Genomic DNA, 16012 nt, shown 5'->3' with positions numbered 1-16012 from the left:
ATTTGGGTTGAACCCTTCACATATAAAATATTTTCACTTTTGAGGTACCACCGTATTACGCAAAGTTGGTTCTTCTTTAACTTCCCGGTCAAAATGTCACGTTTTGATCTGTCATAGCTGTTATTCAGATGAAGATAGAGCAAAACGGTTTGCATGTTCCTTATCTGAATTTTTTGAGATCTATCACCCGGCAATATTTTTATTTTGACAGGAATCAAAAATTTATATGAATAAAAAAATTGACACCTGTCTCAGCTGTATGACCTCACCATAGATCAGGAAAAGTTAAATCAGGAACATGCAAGCCGTTTTGCTCTATTTCATTTTGTTTAAGAGCTATGACACTCTCTCTCTGAAAATGTAATTTTTTAAAGATCAATCTTGGAAACAGTTTAATATAGATATAGGAGAATGATGCATGAAATATACTTGAAATCGTTAGTAGAATCGAAAAATATAATAATATACAGGGTAGTCCATAAGTAAAGTTGGTATTAACTTTGGGTACCTACGGTGGTACCTCAAAAGTGAAAACATTTCAGATGTGACGGCCCCAATGCTAATACTAAACTCTGAAATGTTAAAAAAGTCATCTTTTGTAATTTTCAAAGTATCGACCGCGGTAGTTCTCGGTGAGTCACCCAGTAGAAGGTTTTTCTCTTGTCGAAAAACCACTCGTTGCAAAATTACATACCAAATTATAGTGACATATGGTTCGCCTTTTCTCCCTTCTATCACCCTCATAAAGCCAAAATAAATATCAAAAACCTTCTCACAAGACACATCTCTGGAAATTTAAAAGTTATAAGTATACAAACGAATCCTATGATATGAAAAGAGAACTCTTGCAAATCAATGCTCTAGACAGTCTAGACAAAGATAAAATCTTGTTACCAACTGCCAAATGACGTCACATCCGTTTTGGTACACTGACACTTGTCACCTACAAAGTTTTTCTCTTTCTTTCTTACTACTGTGTAGGTGTTAATTTTCAATTTGGTAATTTAGTTTCAATTCAAGTTTGGTAATGAGAACTTAAGTTTCCTAAAATTACAATTCTCTATTAAAAATTAAACATGTAACCATCAGCGATAAAGCAGAAGCAATCAAGCTGTTGACTGTATTCTGAAAGCTTATACACAAGAAGCGTTTAAGAAATAAAAATGACAATCTACATACTTGGGACGACAGACAATAATGAAATTTTAAGTACAAGCACTACAAGTTAATCCAGGAAAAAAGCTAATTACGAGGCACCAACAGCACTTAATTAGTTTTAATAAATAGAGAAGTCACAATAGAACAATAACACAGAAAGTATCAAAAAAATTATAAATATAACTGATCAAAGGCGTAATATCAACAACCATTCTGCTCACTCACACTCAATTAAAAAACCTACTAAAAACAAACTTAAAACTAAAGAAAAATGTGAGTAATGTGATGAGAGTTTAAAGATTGTCGAATGACAGTGGTTAGTTACTCTAGAAGAGTAACAATACCATGTCATAGGCGACTGTAAAAGCTTAATAACCAAGGGGACGTTTACCTTTCCTTCACGGATGAATCTACCACCGTTTAAGTTGACTTGTTCGATTTTAGGAGTGCGTTCCACTACGTTGTTCAACTGGTTCTGAAATATCAAGTGCAAAAGTGTTAAGGGGTTAGATTTAGTTAGAATTTAAAAAAAAACTAACTGGAACCAAATCGATGGTAAATAATGATGATACACCCCTTAACTAGTAAAATAGTTACTCTTTGTCAATAAAAGTTAACAACCTACTGTGCTCGATTATATTAATTTTACTCCTCTACTTTACTCACCCTAGTGGCATCCAGAGTTTCCTTGGCACGGTCTTTAATAGGTTGCATAGTTTCCAACTTCTTGTACTGGTCATCCAGCCAATTATCTTCGACTTGTTTAGCTTCGTTGTACTTTTGTAGCAAATCGTAGGCTTGCTGACAACCTTTCAGTCTATCAGCCAATTGTTGACACACACTAGCCCATCTGCTATTCAATCTTTGAATGTCCTTGTCCAGTCTCTCAACGTCCGCATGAGGTCCTCGTTGATTAGGCCTGGACTTTTCAGTTAACCTTTTAGCGTTGTCAAAATCGTCGTTTAACTGATCCATAGCGATTTGTTGTTGACCTACTGCGCTTTCAAGTTTCAGTAGCTCGTCGTGAACTAGTTTCAGGCCTTTTTCTGTGTTGGGGAGCTCTTTGAGGCCGGCCAATTTTACCTCAAATTCGGAGATGACGTGTTGCGCGTCTTCCATGCCGTTGAGAACGATTTCAACGCACTTTAGACGTTCGCTGTATAAATTGCTGGTATTCCAAATGTAGTTCCATTTGTCAAGTACTTTTTCTAAGTCCTTTTTATGTTGAGGAGTCTTCAAGGTGATTGATCTAAAATTAAATTTTGTATGTTATTTCAGGGAGTAATTTTAAATAAATGGTCTTATTTAACAGTAGAAAAATATTCGAATATCTAGGTTTTTAAAAGCACAATGAAACTTTAAAAGTTATCCTGTCTTCAAAATATTCGTTCTTTTTCAAGATATGTTTAGTGGGAATTGAAATTTAAAAAAAATTGGAAAAATTGTATTTTAGTTCAAAAAGGACACAAATTCAGTCCTCCTCTCTCATCTGATTCCCTGCGAGTAGTAAATAAGTTAGTTATGATTTATTTTCCAGGAATTGTTTCGAACAATGTAAATTTCATTCCAGTAGTCGTTATTAAATGTCAAACGGTTGTCTGTGTTTGATAGTGAGTTAACAGTAACGTTAGGTTTGTTTTGTTATGGTAATGTTAGGTTTAGTTATTTCTCAGATGCGAACTAACTTGGCATCCATGTGCCCTATAATCTAATAAAGAAACATTTTTGCAGTTTTGTCTTTTTTTCCTTCTTTGAAAAGACGCAGAGTATGAACAGTAATCATGGTGATTACTTCCAGGACAGTTTTGATGTCAGCATAATGCAATTAAATAAGTCAATAGAGATCTGGCGTCCTACAGTTCGCGAAAAGTAATTATCGGATCGATAAAGTCCTGAGAGTGAATTATCTATTGTTATTTTGTGCGTCATTTATCTTGTTTCTATTATTTGACAGCATCTTTCTTTAAGCTGAAAATCAAACTCAAACTCAGAACGAATCTCCAACTAATAATCAGAGGAATATGTCCAGCTATTGGCCATTACCCTTAAAATGTCAATGTCACGTGAGCATTCAACCAATAAAAGCCAGCAATTTCCGATTTTCAGTTGGAAACCAGTTTGAAATTGCCTCTACGAACAGACCTATCATCGAACTTAATAACTGCTTTGGACAAAAGCAAGTGTTTTGATCACATTTTTGGATGTAATATCCGTTCCACAACAAATGGCAGTGACGTAGTAATTGTCATTCATTTTCTAGTGCATGTGCACCGCTTATGAAAATTTGGCGTCATTGGCGTATGTTGACAATTAATTAACAAAATATCTAAAGACTTTGATGGGCATTTCTCCTTTATATGAGTAAAGCACATTTGAACGCATTTTTTTCCCAAGAAATTCAAAACATTCTCCTTTTAAAATGTCCATTAAAAATGCAGTTACGAGGTCTGTTGATACATTTTCAACTAGTAAACAGAGAAGTAAATACAGCCATTGACTAGAAGTCAGAAGATGTTATGGGCTCGTGACGGTTCAACAAATGACAACTGACGTTTTCTTGATTTCCAGTTAAAAACGGATTAGTAAATTGCTTTTGTAAACAAGCGTATGATTTATAATAAGATAAAAGCATAGAAACAGTTCAACTTTCCGAATGTCAAGCTAGTGAAAAATTTAAGCGATGTGTACAGATAACACTGAGTCAGTTTATCAATTTGCAAAGATTTTTGTATTTCCCTAGATTAGACCTGCTTCTATAGTATTATTAATGTGAACCAAACTCACCTGAATGTGTCCTTCACTTGTTCGATTTCAGGTTCCAAATTCTGTAGCCTAACTTCGAATTCCTTATGCTCCAAAATCAGATGTTGTAAAGTGTCTACGTCTCTAGGCAAAGGCGAGAGCACCCTTTGATTGATGATACGTTCCGCCTCGTCCAAAGCCCTTTGCAAGTTGTAAATCTGGTTGTTGAATATCTTCGTCTGGTTTTTGCTTTCCTCCTCCGCTCTGGCTCTCCTTTCAAACTCATCGAACAAACGATTCACTTCGTCCATTTCTCTTCTCAATCGCCTTAATTGTGGGTCATTAGGGTCGCCTTCGGCAATCAACTTGTCGGCATCCTCGTTCAGAGCCTTTCTGATGGCATTTCTTTGCTCAGCCCCTATGGCAATAAACTGGGGCAAATCCCATCCTTTGACTACTTTGATAGTAGCAAAAATCATGTTCTGACGCATTCTGAGTTGTTTCTTCTGCCACAAAGCGATAGAACGGTCGTATTGTCTTTGTAAACGATCCACTGAATCCAAGGCGTCTTTGTCGGGAGGAGGCAAGACAAAGCACACTCCAGGTACTTGACATTCCACCCCTTTAGTGTTGAAGACTCGCCACTTGGTGCGGCCGGAATTGTCGGTCAAAGTACATTCTTTGCTTCTCTCGATGACAAACTGTTTCATAAACAACACAACATCTAATAAATTTACAGCAAAGGAAAACAAAAACTAAAACATACGTCGTTCTTTTTGTAGTTGCAAATAGCTTTGACTGTTAAAGGTTTCATAATCGGTTGACGGCGCTGTTTTAATGGCACAACGCTTTGAGCGCGGGCTATTAAAGCTTGGACCTGATCTCCAAATGCGTTCAATTCCTCTCGTAAGGCTTGCATACCTTGGAGAAGGCGCTCACCGACGTCTAGACTGAATTCGCCTTGACTGAATTCGCTGTTCATGATTTCATCTTTCCTAAAAAGTGAAACAAATATCAATACAAAGTTCTGTATTCTTTATTTCAGATTAATACTTAAATTCATCATCAGTCTACATAGTTGAAAAATATTGCAAAAATCTTATTTTGACATGATTAACATGACTCTTTGGAAAACTGATGGAAGTCTAAGCTAGTACAAGTCTAAAGACGAATTTTGGCGTTAGTGTTTACCGAATTAGTTAAACCTGATTATAGGGTTCCACTTTAACTTGATTATGCGTAATTTTATTACATACAAAAATTGTAAAAACTAAAAATTTTAGTATTACACACAGGTCTGTATATATTCTTTGGATCAAAAGCTCCTGCGTTTTCCACATATTTGTTAAAAACTAAACTCTGAGAAACACAGAATAATTAATTAAAAGAAATTACGCAAAACCCTATCTGAACAAAGAACCTTTTCCAACAATATTAGAAACTAAACTAGATGATTTTTATTATTATTAACCCATATGCTGATTGTGTGAAATCTGACTGCTGTTTTATGTGCAACGTGCTATACAGGGTGCATCTGAATTGGTGTCACAAGCTGTAAAAAGAGATAGTTCAAAAATATTAGAAAAAGTTTCTATAAACATACCGTTCTAATCACCTCTTCTTCGAGATACAAAATGTCAAAGTTGAAAAAGTAATATAATTTTTTTAAATATCTCCAAAACCGTGTGTCGTACTGAGAACAACTTTTGCATTAATAGTCTCTTAGGAAACGCAGTTTTCTTAGTATAAGTCGATTGACTTTGTTCTACATCAAAAATTACTTTTTCAAAAACCGATCGTCTTTTAAAAAATGGTATTTTATGATCAAACAACATGTAACTTTAATGAATTAAAGCACCCAGTTTTCCAGTGAAACATTTTTGCCACTAGTTTATGTAAATCAATTGATTTACACTAAAAAATGAGTTTTCTAGGAAAATATTCCAGCCAAAGGTGTTCGCAGTTTAACAAACTCTTCTGAAAATGTTTTCAAAAAACGCTATTGTTGAAAAAGAAGAATTTAAAACGGTAGGTTTATAGGAAATTATTTTCATATTTTTGGATGTATTCGACACTTTAAGTGGCAGTAAAACGTTATACGTAATACGTTGTTTCACCACCTTCAAATGCAAAAATAACGGATAACGGACGTTTTAACGTATTGCGGTATAACGTAACTTTATGGGCTATAACACCGCCCTCTGTACAAGAAAGCCAAGAAGGTGCATGCCAAAAATTCCAATATGGCCGAAATATGGGATTGACAGTTTGCATTTGTTTGTATTGTGGAAATTGAGTTTTTGGATGATTAAATTAATTTTTAAGGTTTAAAGTCAAGACTTGGGATTACTTGCCAAAGTAATTGTTGTTTATATGTTTATTGTTCTAGTGAAAGTGTAGTTTGTGTTCATTTTATTGTGTTATCACTATTGTTATTGTTCCTTCATTGTTCTATAATTTGTGGTTGGTTTTTTAACTTAAATTCTATTGCCTCTACAATATGCCGTCCACTGGTTGTTTGCCAAATTTCTAAAAGCAATTTGGTGAAAGGCCCAAAAGTGTCAGTCTTTTACTTTCCAAAAGACCCTGCTCGAACCCAACAGTGGTTCAAAGCTTTGAAGTGGAATGATTTTACTCCAACACAATACTCAGTGGTAAGTACAATATGCTTTCTCATTCAGTAAACTTATTGCCTCTTACATACATTGGTATGTGACTTATGTGAGTTACATTTTGAGGCCGCCTGCATTTTGAGAGCAACAAAGGTTTACTCTGAAGAAACAGGACAGCTTTTAGAAGTTCTATTGGCACATTTACATTTTAAAAGAAAGGTCTTGGTAATAATATAAAACCCATTTACCAGTTTTGCTTACCTAGATTCAAGGATTTCCAAATTTTCTTTGATTGAGCAGTTTTTACATTAGTTTGTTGTACTTTCCAAGACAAAGGGTTCTAACCAAACTTGCTTTGGCTGGACTTTATTGGATATAAAAAGCCATATCTATACATATCTGGATCAGGAATGAAGCGTTCTTTGATTTTTCACTCACAACTTCTAATCAACTACACGAAAAAATAAAAAAAAACATATTTTCTACTGCATCTCCATAGGTTTGTGTACAAAAAAAAATCCGATAACGCCGCCATTAAAAGTAACATTCTAGGCTTTCTTGTAAAGAAGGCGGTGGCTATAACGTATACGTTATATTATTCATCTGTCATTGTCGGTGTAACAATACCGCAGATGCAAAAAACGCAAAAAATGTCAATAATTTTGACAATTGACATTGGTTTTGTGTTGTGTCAGGTTGTGTTTTATTAATTTGTTATTCAAATATTGAAAATCAAGACCGTTGTCCTTCCACTGTATATTTTACAACTATCTCATGTAGCCAGGTCGTAAAATTAACGCAAGAAAGAAGAATTAGAATTTATTATTGTTTTTAAACCAAATAATAAGCAAGTAGGGTAAGTTTTTTTGAAAGCTACAACTGGTTGTCAGTTTCAGTCAGACCATTCTTTTTAGTTCAAACTTGTTGAGTTGTATTATAACTAGGGCTATTTTTAGGACAAATCACTCAGAACTTATCCTGTGGTTCAACCACGTAACAATTGAGATAATCTTGGAGATGATAAAACTGATGAAAGATCCAATCCTGATTGCAGAATGTTAGTGTTTTGACTGGGTTTCTAAAAGGACATGTTACAGCCAAAATATCATTATTCACTAATCTTTAGACTTTAAATAAACTGTAAAACGTGTAAATACCTTACACATTATTTACAAATAATTGGATTAAATTACGGGTGCGAAAATCCCAGCATAATTTACGTCAAAAGTAGTTTGCCCGTTCGATAACAGATGGCACTGAGATCGATTTTGTGTTTCACTTTTTTAACACAGAACTAGCATTTCTTAACCTTGTGTGTTTTGTGCCTGAAATAGCGTGTAAGGTAAAACATAAAACATACTTAAAGTCAATTTTAACATTACCGCAAAATTCTTAAATACCTACGTCAAGTTACAGTTTGTGACATTAATTCAGAAACACTCTGTAAATCCACATTAATCAAAATCAAAACAATGTCAGGCTTATAAAGTAAAGCCGCAAAAAAAGGTGGCTTAACTTTAAGCCGTCTGAAGTGCCTATTTGCTTATCGGTCTATAAGAAATGGTTCCTTAAAAGCAGGCTTAACTCACAAGCAAGCTTGTGGAAAATGCACCACAACCTTAAATTTTTTGCAACTTTTATTTGTTCTTATTTTTTTTAAAGAAGCATAATCTTTAAATCAATAAACAACATGACTACTTACTCTCTGAGCCATTCTTCAGCAGTGTGAATGTCTTTGAAGAACTGCTGATAGATACGGGTGTTTTGTAAATGAGTCTCTAAGCAATGAGTGAGCTGTAAAAGCCACGCCCACTGAGCATTCATGGCGGCTAGATGAGCCTCGATAGCTTTAGTAGCTGGATGGTTTTGCAACACCAGCGTCTCACCGCGTTCCACCACTGAGTTGAATTGGAGTTCACGTTTTTCTAAATCGCTCATTAAATGCTGAAAACAATTTTGCAGTTGTAGGTTCTGTTCCTGAATTTTTCCTTACGGTTTAGTATTAAGAAATTATTTTCCAGTGTTTCCGTTGACCACATCTCTATAATTATATTAGGCACAATACAAAAAACTTACTTCGTAATACTTTTCGACAGCATCCACGTCCAGTTTGACATCACTCCAATCCCTGGTAACCTCAATTTCCTCTTTTTCGTTGAGCCATTGCAATTCCCTGGTAGCCGACTGGATAAAATCGTACAAACTCTCCAAGTCATTAGCGCGGTTAGTGCTGAAGGACAACAGCTCGGCGTAGACCTTCTGGAGTTGCCCCAAGTGCTGGTTGTATAACGTTAACTCTTCGCCACTAAAGTATTGTCGGGCTTTAACGCACTGTTCCACCTTAGAATGGAACTGTTCAATTGTTTTATGTTCCCGCTGATGGATATCGCGCTCTTGTTGAACTGATTGCAGATCAGTTCCATAATCGGCTACCTTGAGTTGTTTCTGCGAATTATTTTATTAGTGACCCAAGTTTGGTTATCAATCACCAACTTACCAGTTTGTTTTTGCACCATTCAATGTGTTCCTGCAATGACCTGAAATGCGGATTGGTTTCAATGTTCCTCGTTTCCTGGACGGTTCTAATGTGTTTCGTAACTGTTCGTTCTTCCACTGGGAAGCTCATGTTGGCCAACGGGCCCACAATCTTGTTGTGTAAAGCGTGCCTGAGACGCACCCACTTTTCGTGCAGTTTGTTTACCCGTTTATCCAGCTCGCCAGCCTGGGGGTATCTGCCTGAACGTAAAGTGTTCACGTCAACTTTCAATGATTGGATGGCCTGTTCGGTTACAACGAGATCGTGATCGATTTGGTCGGCCACTTTCTTGGCTTCCAGAGGGTGGAGTCGCTCGATTCGTCGTGATTCGAGTTCAATCGCCTGTTCAATTTGGTCTAGGTGAGAATCGGTCTGTTTGATCTCCCTAAAATGCACAAATGTGAGAAAATCGTAAGTAAAACTAATGGAAAATCACAAACCTATGCACTTTTTCCGCTAATCTTTGCAGTTTCTCGAGTCGCTTAATTTCTTCCAAAATGTGCCTGTCGCGCTCTTCCCACGCATTCATGAGCCGCTGCCAATTCCTCTCAATATTGTCGATGTGTAGTTCCGGTTCAATATCAACCTAGAATTAAAAAAATCAGTTGATGTCACGATGAAGCCAGAAAACTGTGCTAACTCTTTTCAGCATCAGCGAATTAATCCTAAAACATTTGTCCATTTGAAGCTTTATCAACAGTAATCAAGAATAATTAAAAACGTCAATTCCCCTTACCTCTCCAACGGTTTTGAAGTACTTTTCCAGATCCCTGAAGAGTTGATGGCAATACTGTTTGTCTCTCTGCCTTGGTGGTACTTCGTCGGTACGGAACCTGGTGGATTCAGCAGCCAGTTTCTTCATTTCGATTAAAGTGGGAGGAAAGTTTCGGTCCTAAATTATATTCGTTTCAAACACATTTAACATTTAAAAGTGTATATGATTGACTCACCTGCATAAGACTGTACTTCTCCCTCATCCACATGTGCAGACTAGAAGCGATCTCTCTGTATTCCTGCATGCGTTGCTGGGATACAGAGTCGTAAAGAGGGTGAATTGGCGGTGGTTCAGGGAACACCTCGTGAAGAGACGAAATGTAGGTGATAAGGGATTTTTCATCAGGTTCATGTGTGTCGACATCTAAATTAAAAAAAGTATACAGTTAAGGTTATTATATAAAAATAAAGAATATGTATACTAATATGAAGCAAAAAAACAATGTTTTCGTGCGTGTGTCACAAAATACTGAATTGTTTGATACAGCTAATTTCATACATTTTGCTAACACTTCATTATAATGTCTACAAGTAAAGATGACGACTCAAAGAAACTATTAATGTATTAAATAACCATCACCAACCACTTGATAGAAACTTTTTTTTACCATAGAGTGATCTTGAGTAATCAGTCTTAGGTGGTAAATAAGAAAAAACTTTCAAGCTACTTTCTTCGATATAACTTGCTGGTCAAGAATATTCTCTTACATTATAAATTCTCTATAAAGCCTGTCCTGTCTAACCCGATTAACGCCAACTACAGGCTATTGTTTCACTTTATTGGATTGTTCAATTCTATGTTTTCGCATATTAAGAATGTAATTTACTATCTCGGGCGAGTCAATCCGAAGAAAGTTTAAAGAAACTTTAACGCAAAAAAAACTCTGTTGTATATAACTGTAAAAAATGTTAATTATTTTCCACTTGTTCGTTCAAGGACAAGATAAAATCAGAAAATGAATAATATATAATTATTGAAGTTAAAAAAGTTGAAGGAATTCAAACAAAAAACGTTACATAGTGGAAGGTAATAATTAATGCCTGCTACCTTAGAGATGCAGTACCAGACTTTAAAATTGATTTCCTGAAATTTTTTGAATGATTTATTTAACGATGTAACAAACGTCAGCATATCGATTAACTATAGTAGTGACATTTACTGCTAACCGATACTCAATAAAAAAAATCTGCTGATTTCATCACGTTGCTGGTTCACGTTTTCCCTATCATCCGTCACTTGTCCCTAGTTAGCAGAACTTCCAATAGCAATTACGCAATCGATTTAATACAAGATCATTAAGCCATCGTAATCGTAATCGACAACCCAGAAAATGTTTTCTATGATTTTTTGTAGCGGTACGCGACCGCCTTAATTGAACGCGGGTCGTTTCTTGTTGGTTTACACGTGCGATCACCACATAATGTCATTTGTGTTGTCACGTACAAAAATGTCAATGTTGTGGTGGTGTGTAATATAATCAAGGATTCGACATCTATCTTTGACATTTGATTGGCGTTTCTGGTTCATAGCCTGTGTGTCTTTTTGCTGGATTATCAACTTTTGATTCCTTCTTTCATCTGGTTGACTAGCTATTTTAAATCATCATTGTGGGCCAAAGTAGTTAAATGAGTTAAACAGGCATTTCTGTTCGACCTTAATTAGAAAGGCTATACTTTTGAAGGAGGCTTTTGTTGTAGAAAAGGGACTCTTGTGGAGTAAACCCAGGCATTTGACCAAATAGACGCAAACAATGACAATGTAGTGACTCATTATTGGACACAAATACAAGGTGGTGTAAGGCAAGGTAAAAAATCATCCAGAGAGCACTGGAGGAAACAACAATGTGAGTAAAGGTTAATAGAATACCCATTAACAATATCCGGTATGCAGACGACACCATACTTTTGCCGAAACAAGAGAAGATTTACAGAGCTTGGTTGCTCAAGTAGTTTACAAACTTTAACAGAATGAGAAATGTGTAATACAGTAAGATTTTTAACTTACAACTCGAGTTAGAATATTAAAATTCTACGTTTTCTCGATGTTACTATATGGGATGGAGTCCTAGATGTTAAAGAAAAATATAAGTATGTTTCCGCATTGGAGATGTAGTCATTTAGAAGGATCTTAAGAACAAGTTGGGTACACATCATATGGTAACAAATGAGAAGATCACAATTAAAAGAAAGGGGCTGCAATATCTGAGCCACGTGATTATGAGAAAGAGAAATTTGTATTGATATTATGCAGCGAAAAATACAGAGAAAAAGAAGCACAAGAATAAGACGCATTTCCTGTTGTCTAGAGCTGCAGCATCAAAGGTGAGAATAGCCATGACGATAGCCAATCTTGTGAGAGGAGGACATTTGGAAAAGAAGAATTATTGGTCAGACTAGTAATTCTGACATTCCTTAGTAGGCTACAGAAGCCACTCAGACTCTATAGTGCCAAGTGTTAAGGCAAAACATCTGCTGCTTTTTGCGACAGTTTTGGAAGATCAATTATATTTTGGTCAGTTTCTCTACTTGATATATCATATTAATACATCATGGTACAGTCACATTTTTAACTTGACATGTTTGTAAGTTGTATTTTCTGTTTGGTCTAAACGAGTGTTAGGGCTGTTCACCAGTGTTTCCCTGGTGTTTGTTTTGATACTGAAGTTCCCCACTATATCAAACCAATAAGTGTTGACCACCAAGGAAGGTTCGCTTAAAAACTTAACTCATTCAGACAAATGCTACAACCCAGGACACTAATTAACTTGACAATCTGACTTTTATTGAAATCAAAATTTACCTTCTGGATCGAGCAGCCTGGTGACTCCGTACTCTTTCTCGGCCACGTAGAAGACGGTTTCGAGACGTTCTCTGGGACGTTGTCCGCGTACTCTGCCCCAATCGATGAGATCGGGCCGGTTCCTGTGGATGATCGAACTGAACGCCAACCCGTCCCTCCAGGACTTGGTGAAATCTTGTACGGTGACGCCAGGATACTTGTGAGTGGTACGTTTCGCCCATCTTAAGAGGTAGTCTTTGGCGGAGACGTTGGGTTCTTGTCCCACAACGATATCCGAAATCTGCAATAAAAATTCGACTTAAGAGTGGTTTTGTGCTAATAAAATTCCATATGCTTATACAGGATGATAATATTTCAAGATTGAAAAATATAGTTATTATAAGTGTTTATAGAAATATTTAGGCCAGTACCAGCACTGGCGTCTCCAACAGTTGTCTCTTTGGTCGACAAATTAATTTGCTGCTGAATGACTGAGGTTTGTGAACTACTTGCAACAGCTTCAGAAGACATGGCACGTTGGGACAGCATAACAGAAAAGCAGAAGAAAAGCATATAGAAAAATGACTGCTTGGTAGTTTTTTGTTAAATGTAATATTCTAGATATGTTCAGAATGAAACAATGATTTGTCAATTTTGATAGAAATATGATGGTTGTAAATAAAATAGTATACAAACCTCGGTAGGAAGTTTCATTCCTGTCTCGAGATCCTAGCTAAACCTCGACGCTTCGCGTCTCGGCTATCTAACTAATCTCTCGACAGTAATGAAACTCTTCCCACCCCGGTGTGTAATATACTATTTCTCGTTTTCGGAAATCATTCTGATGTCACAACTGATATAATTTCAGTATAAAAAAAATGATTAATTTTGAGTTGAATATGTATTTTGTCAAATTATAAGTGTATCCAAGCAATAATGACTTAGCATAATTACCGTGATTCTGTGACCACAAGAGAGATACAGATTCTAGGCATGAAAAAAAAAGTCAGAAATTAACCAAATTTAGTTCTTACTAAACATTCTTACAACTAATAAGTTATGAATTATTTTCTAACAACAAAACTTTTCACGATTTGGCTAGCTCAGCTAGTTTTTGAAAATATTTCATAATAAACATAAAAAAAACTAAACTCCGTATAGCTGATAAATATGTTTGGGATAACGTTAACTCGATTAGAATTCACCTGTTGTTTTTCATAAATTTCAACACGAAAAGCTATGTACCGTTATTTTGCAGTAGAATGTATCCGAATGCACACAATCAGATTACGATTGCTAGGTTTTAACCAATTACGTGTAATTAACAAAACTAATGCATGCAAATACGCTAAATTAATTTAAAGGAAGAGATTGGCCGCTCATTAACATGAATGAGTGGATTCGACGGGTTCAGAGATGTGGAATTGGTAATAACAGTAGATCTGTAATCAGGTTACACGGGAATTTTTCTTTTGTTGGGACTGTTTTCCTGACCTAACCATTAAAAAACGAATTACGAAACCGAGAAGCGCAAACTCCCAAACAACAAGTCAATTTCGTAGCATGAAATGTATACTATGGCGCCTTGATTACACAGTTTTTTGGCAACTAGGTCAAATAAAGAATGAGTATTCTTTGTGTTTAAAACGGTTAGGTTAATCTGTGTCTTTGCTATGATTTCGTTTTTGTGACTGTATATTAACATAACGACAGGTTGGACGTAAAATGTAGTTAAAGTATACTTGAAGCAAGAATTTTTTCTGTGAGTCTGATAAGTACGATTTATTGTGAATTAGTAATGAAAGAATAAATTAAAATCTGCTGAGTGTGTCAGAGAGGAAAGATAGTCAATGAATCACGAAAGGGTTACAGTAAGAAAATAAATCCAGAAAGCAATCAAAGCAAATTATGACAATAATTGACAGTTCGTCAGAAGCTCGATCAGATGACTCAGATGACTGTCCTCAAAAGCTTTTTTGAGGTTTTCCATAAATCGTATCAACATCTACCTAATTGTTACTGTCATCATTTTTTAAGTATTCGTTAGCATGTAAAATGTACTTACTAATGTAGGAATACTACACTTCTTGTTAAATCTGTTGGTTAAATTTGAAAATGCTATCAGTAAGCTTTTTTAAACAAAATTATCGTAAAAAGTACTTTGTATTTAATGACTTGATAGTATAAGAAACACATTTAGCACATAATAAATTGTTTGAGGTGTGTGGAAAGACTTGTAATCTGTGTTGCTTAATTAATGACATCACACCTTTCCGGTCTGTTATTTACCACACTCAGCCTATTGTCTACAAAAACAAGAAAGGCCTCACTATTCTAAAAAGGAATACGAAGAAGCCTTTTATAGGGATAAGTAAGATTGTTTCAATTCGAAATTTGAAGCAAAGAGGAAACCTTAAAACAAGGTGAGTAAAAATTCATCATGCATTAATTTTAGGACGTTTAAAAATAAGTTTACTTAAACATTCCGTTTGTAAACAATTAATGCCAGAGTATTTTGGTACAATGCGTAAATAGCTATTAACTTAGATTTTATGATTGTTCTTCTAGCTCCTGAAGATGAGCTGCTTCTGCGTTCGAAACATGTATAATAAATTTACTGTGGAGACGACTTTGTGTTATTCAACAAACCCAATTTACTTCAACTCCACTTCTTCTCTTATGATTTTGTTAATCCCAGCAAAATAAACTAAAATGTGGGTGCCAAATCAAGGTTTTTTTGAAGGACATTTTGATTGCACTGGCCTTTCTATGATGCATGGTGAGTTTTTCTACGTTTAGTGAAGGGATCTCGGAAACTAGCGGAGCTAAAAGTTGGTTAAATGAGGTAAAAAATAGAGTTATACAAGCTTTAAAATCGAGATAGCCGATATTAAAAACGCAAAAATAGAAGAAAAAAGAGTAAAACTCCGTCATTTTGAGAAATAGTTTTGGACTTTTTGGTACCCTTATGAAGCTTGAAAAAATACCTTTTTAGAGAAGTTAATTTTGACTAAGCGATCCATTAAAAATAAGTTTATGCCATATGTTTAAAACGACAAGTTTACAAACGACAAGTTTCTTTTGGACCTGAGCAAATGTGCAACATTTTTGATATTATTTGACAAACCAAATCCGAATCTGTAATCCGTTTGTCAATATTGATCCTAATTTTTCGTGGCTAAATAATTATTTAATTCTTAGTTTATAGTGTTGTTATGATTTGTTTTTGTTATGGATTGTACTCAAATTCTGCACAGTTAATTCAAAGTGTTTTTGTTGTGTCACGTTGTGTTTGTGGCTATTACATGCTTGAAAAAAGGGGAAAAGAAACTGCAAATTCTCTCAGAGAGGCATATTTTCATATCTTTGTAGCGAACACTCTCATGCCTTTGGTGCCTAAACTATTTTGCA

At 35.4% G+C, this 16012-nt stretch overlaps 1 protein-coding gene across 45 annotated transcripts in view; it reads right to left on the bottom strand.

Annotated features, from left to right (window-relative positions):
- shot (dystonin-like protein short stop) overlaps positions 1–16012 on the bottom strand; it is a 203854-nt gene that overhangs the window by 62727 nt on the left and 125115 nt on the right. For 44 of the 45 annotated variants that reach the window (XM_081973581.1, XM_081973574.1, XM_081973608.1 and 41 more), the window contains 11 exons: positions 12623–12902; positions 9999–10186; positions 9785–9940; positions 9489–9634; positions 9010–9433; positions 8589–8957; positions 8215–8456; positions 4667–4895; positions 3943–4601; positions 1825–2407; positions 1550–1633 (listed from right to left, as the gene is read on the bottom strand). In XM_081973581.1, coding sequence (XP_081829707.1) covers positions 1550–1633; positions 1825–2407; positions 3943–4601; positions 4667–4895; positions 8215–8456; positions 8589–8957; positions 9010–9433; positions 9489–9634; positions 9785–9940; positions 9999–10186; positions 12623–12902 — 3360 coding nt within the window. The remainder of the gene's footprint in view (positions 1–1549; positions 1634–1824; positions 2408–3942; positions 4602–4666; positions 4896–8214; positions 8457–8588; positions 8958–9009; positions 9434–9488; positions 9635–9784; positions 9941–9998; positions 10187–12622; positions 12903–16012) is intronic. The other variant, XM_081973601.1, reaches the window with a different exon arrangement.

Source organism: Ips typographus, linkage group LG2 (assembly GCF_016097725.1).
Source record: "Ips typographus isolate SLU linkage group LG2, UJ_Ityp_2.0, whole genome shotgun sequence".
Taxonomy (NCBI): domain Eukaryota; kingdom Metazoa; phylum Arthropoda; class Insecta; order Coleoptera; family Curculionidae; genus Ips; species Ips typographus.
This window is presented reverse-complemented; position numbering and strand designations above follow the sequence as displayed.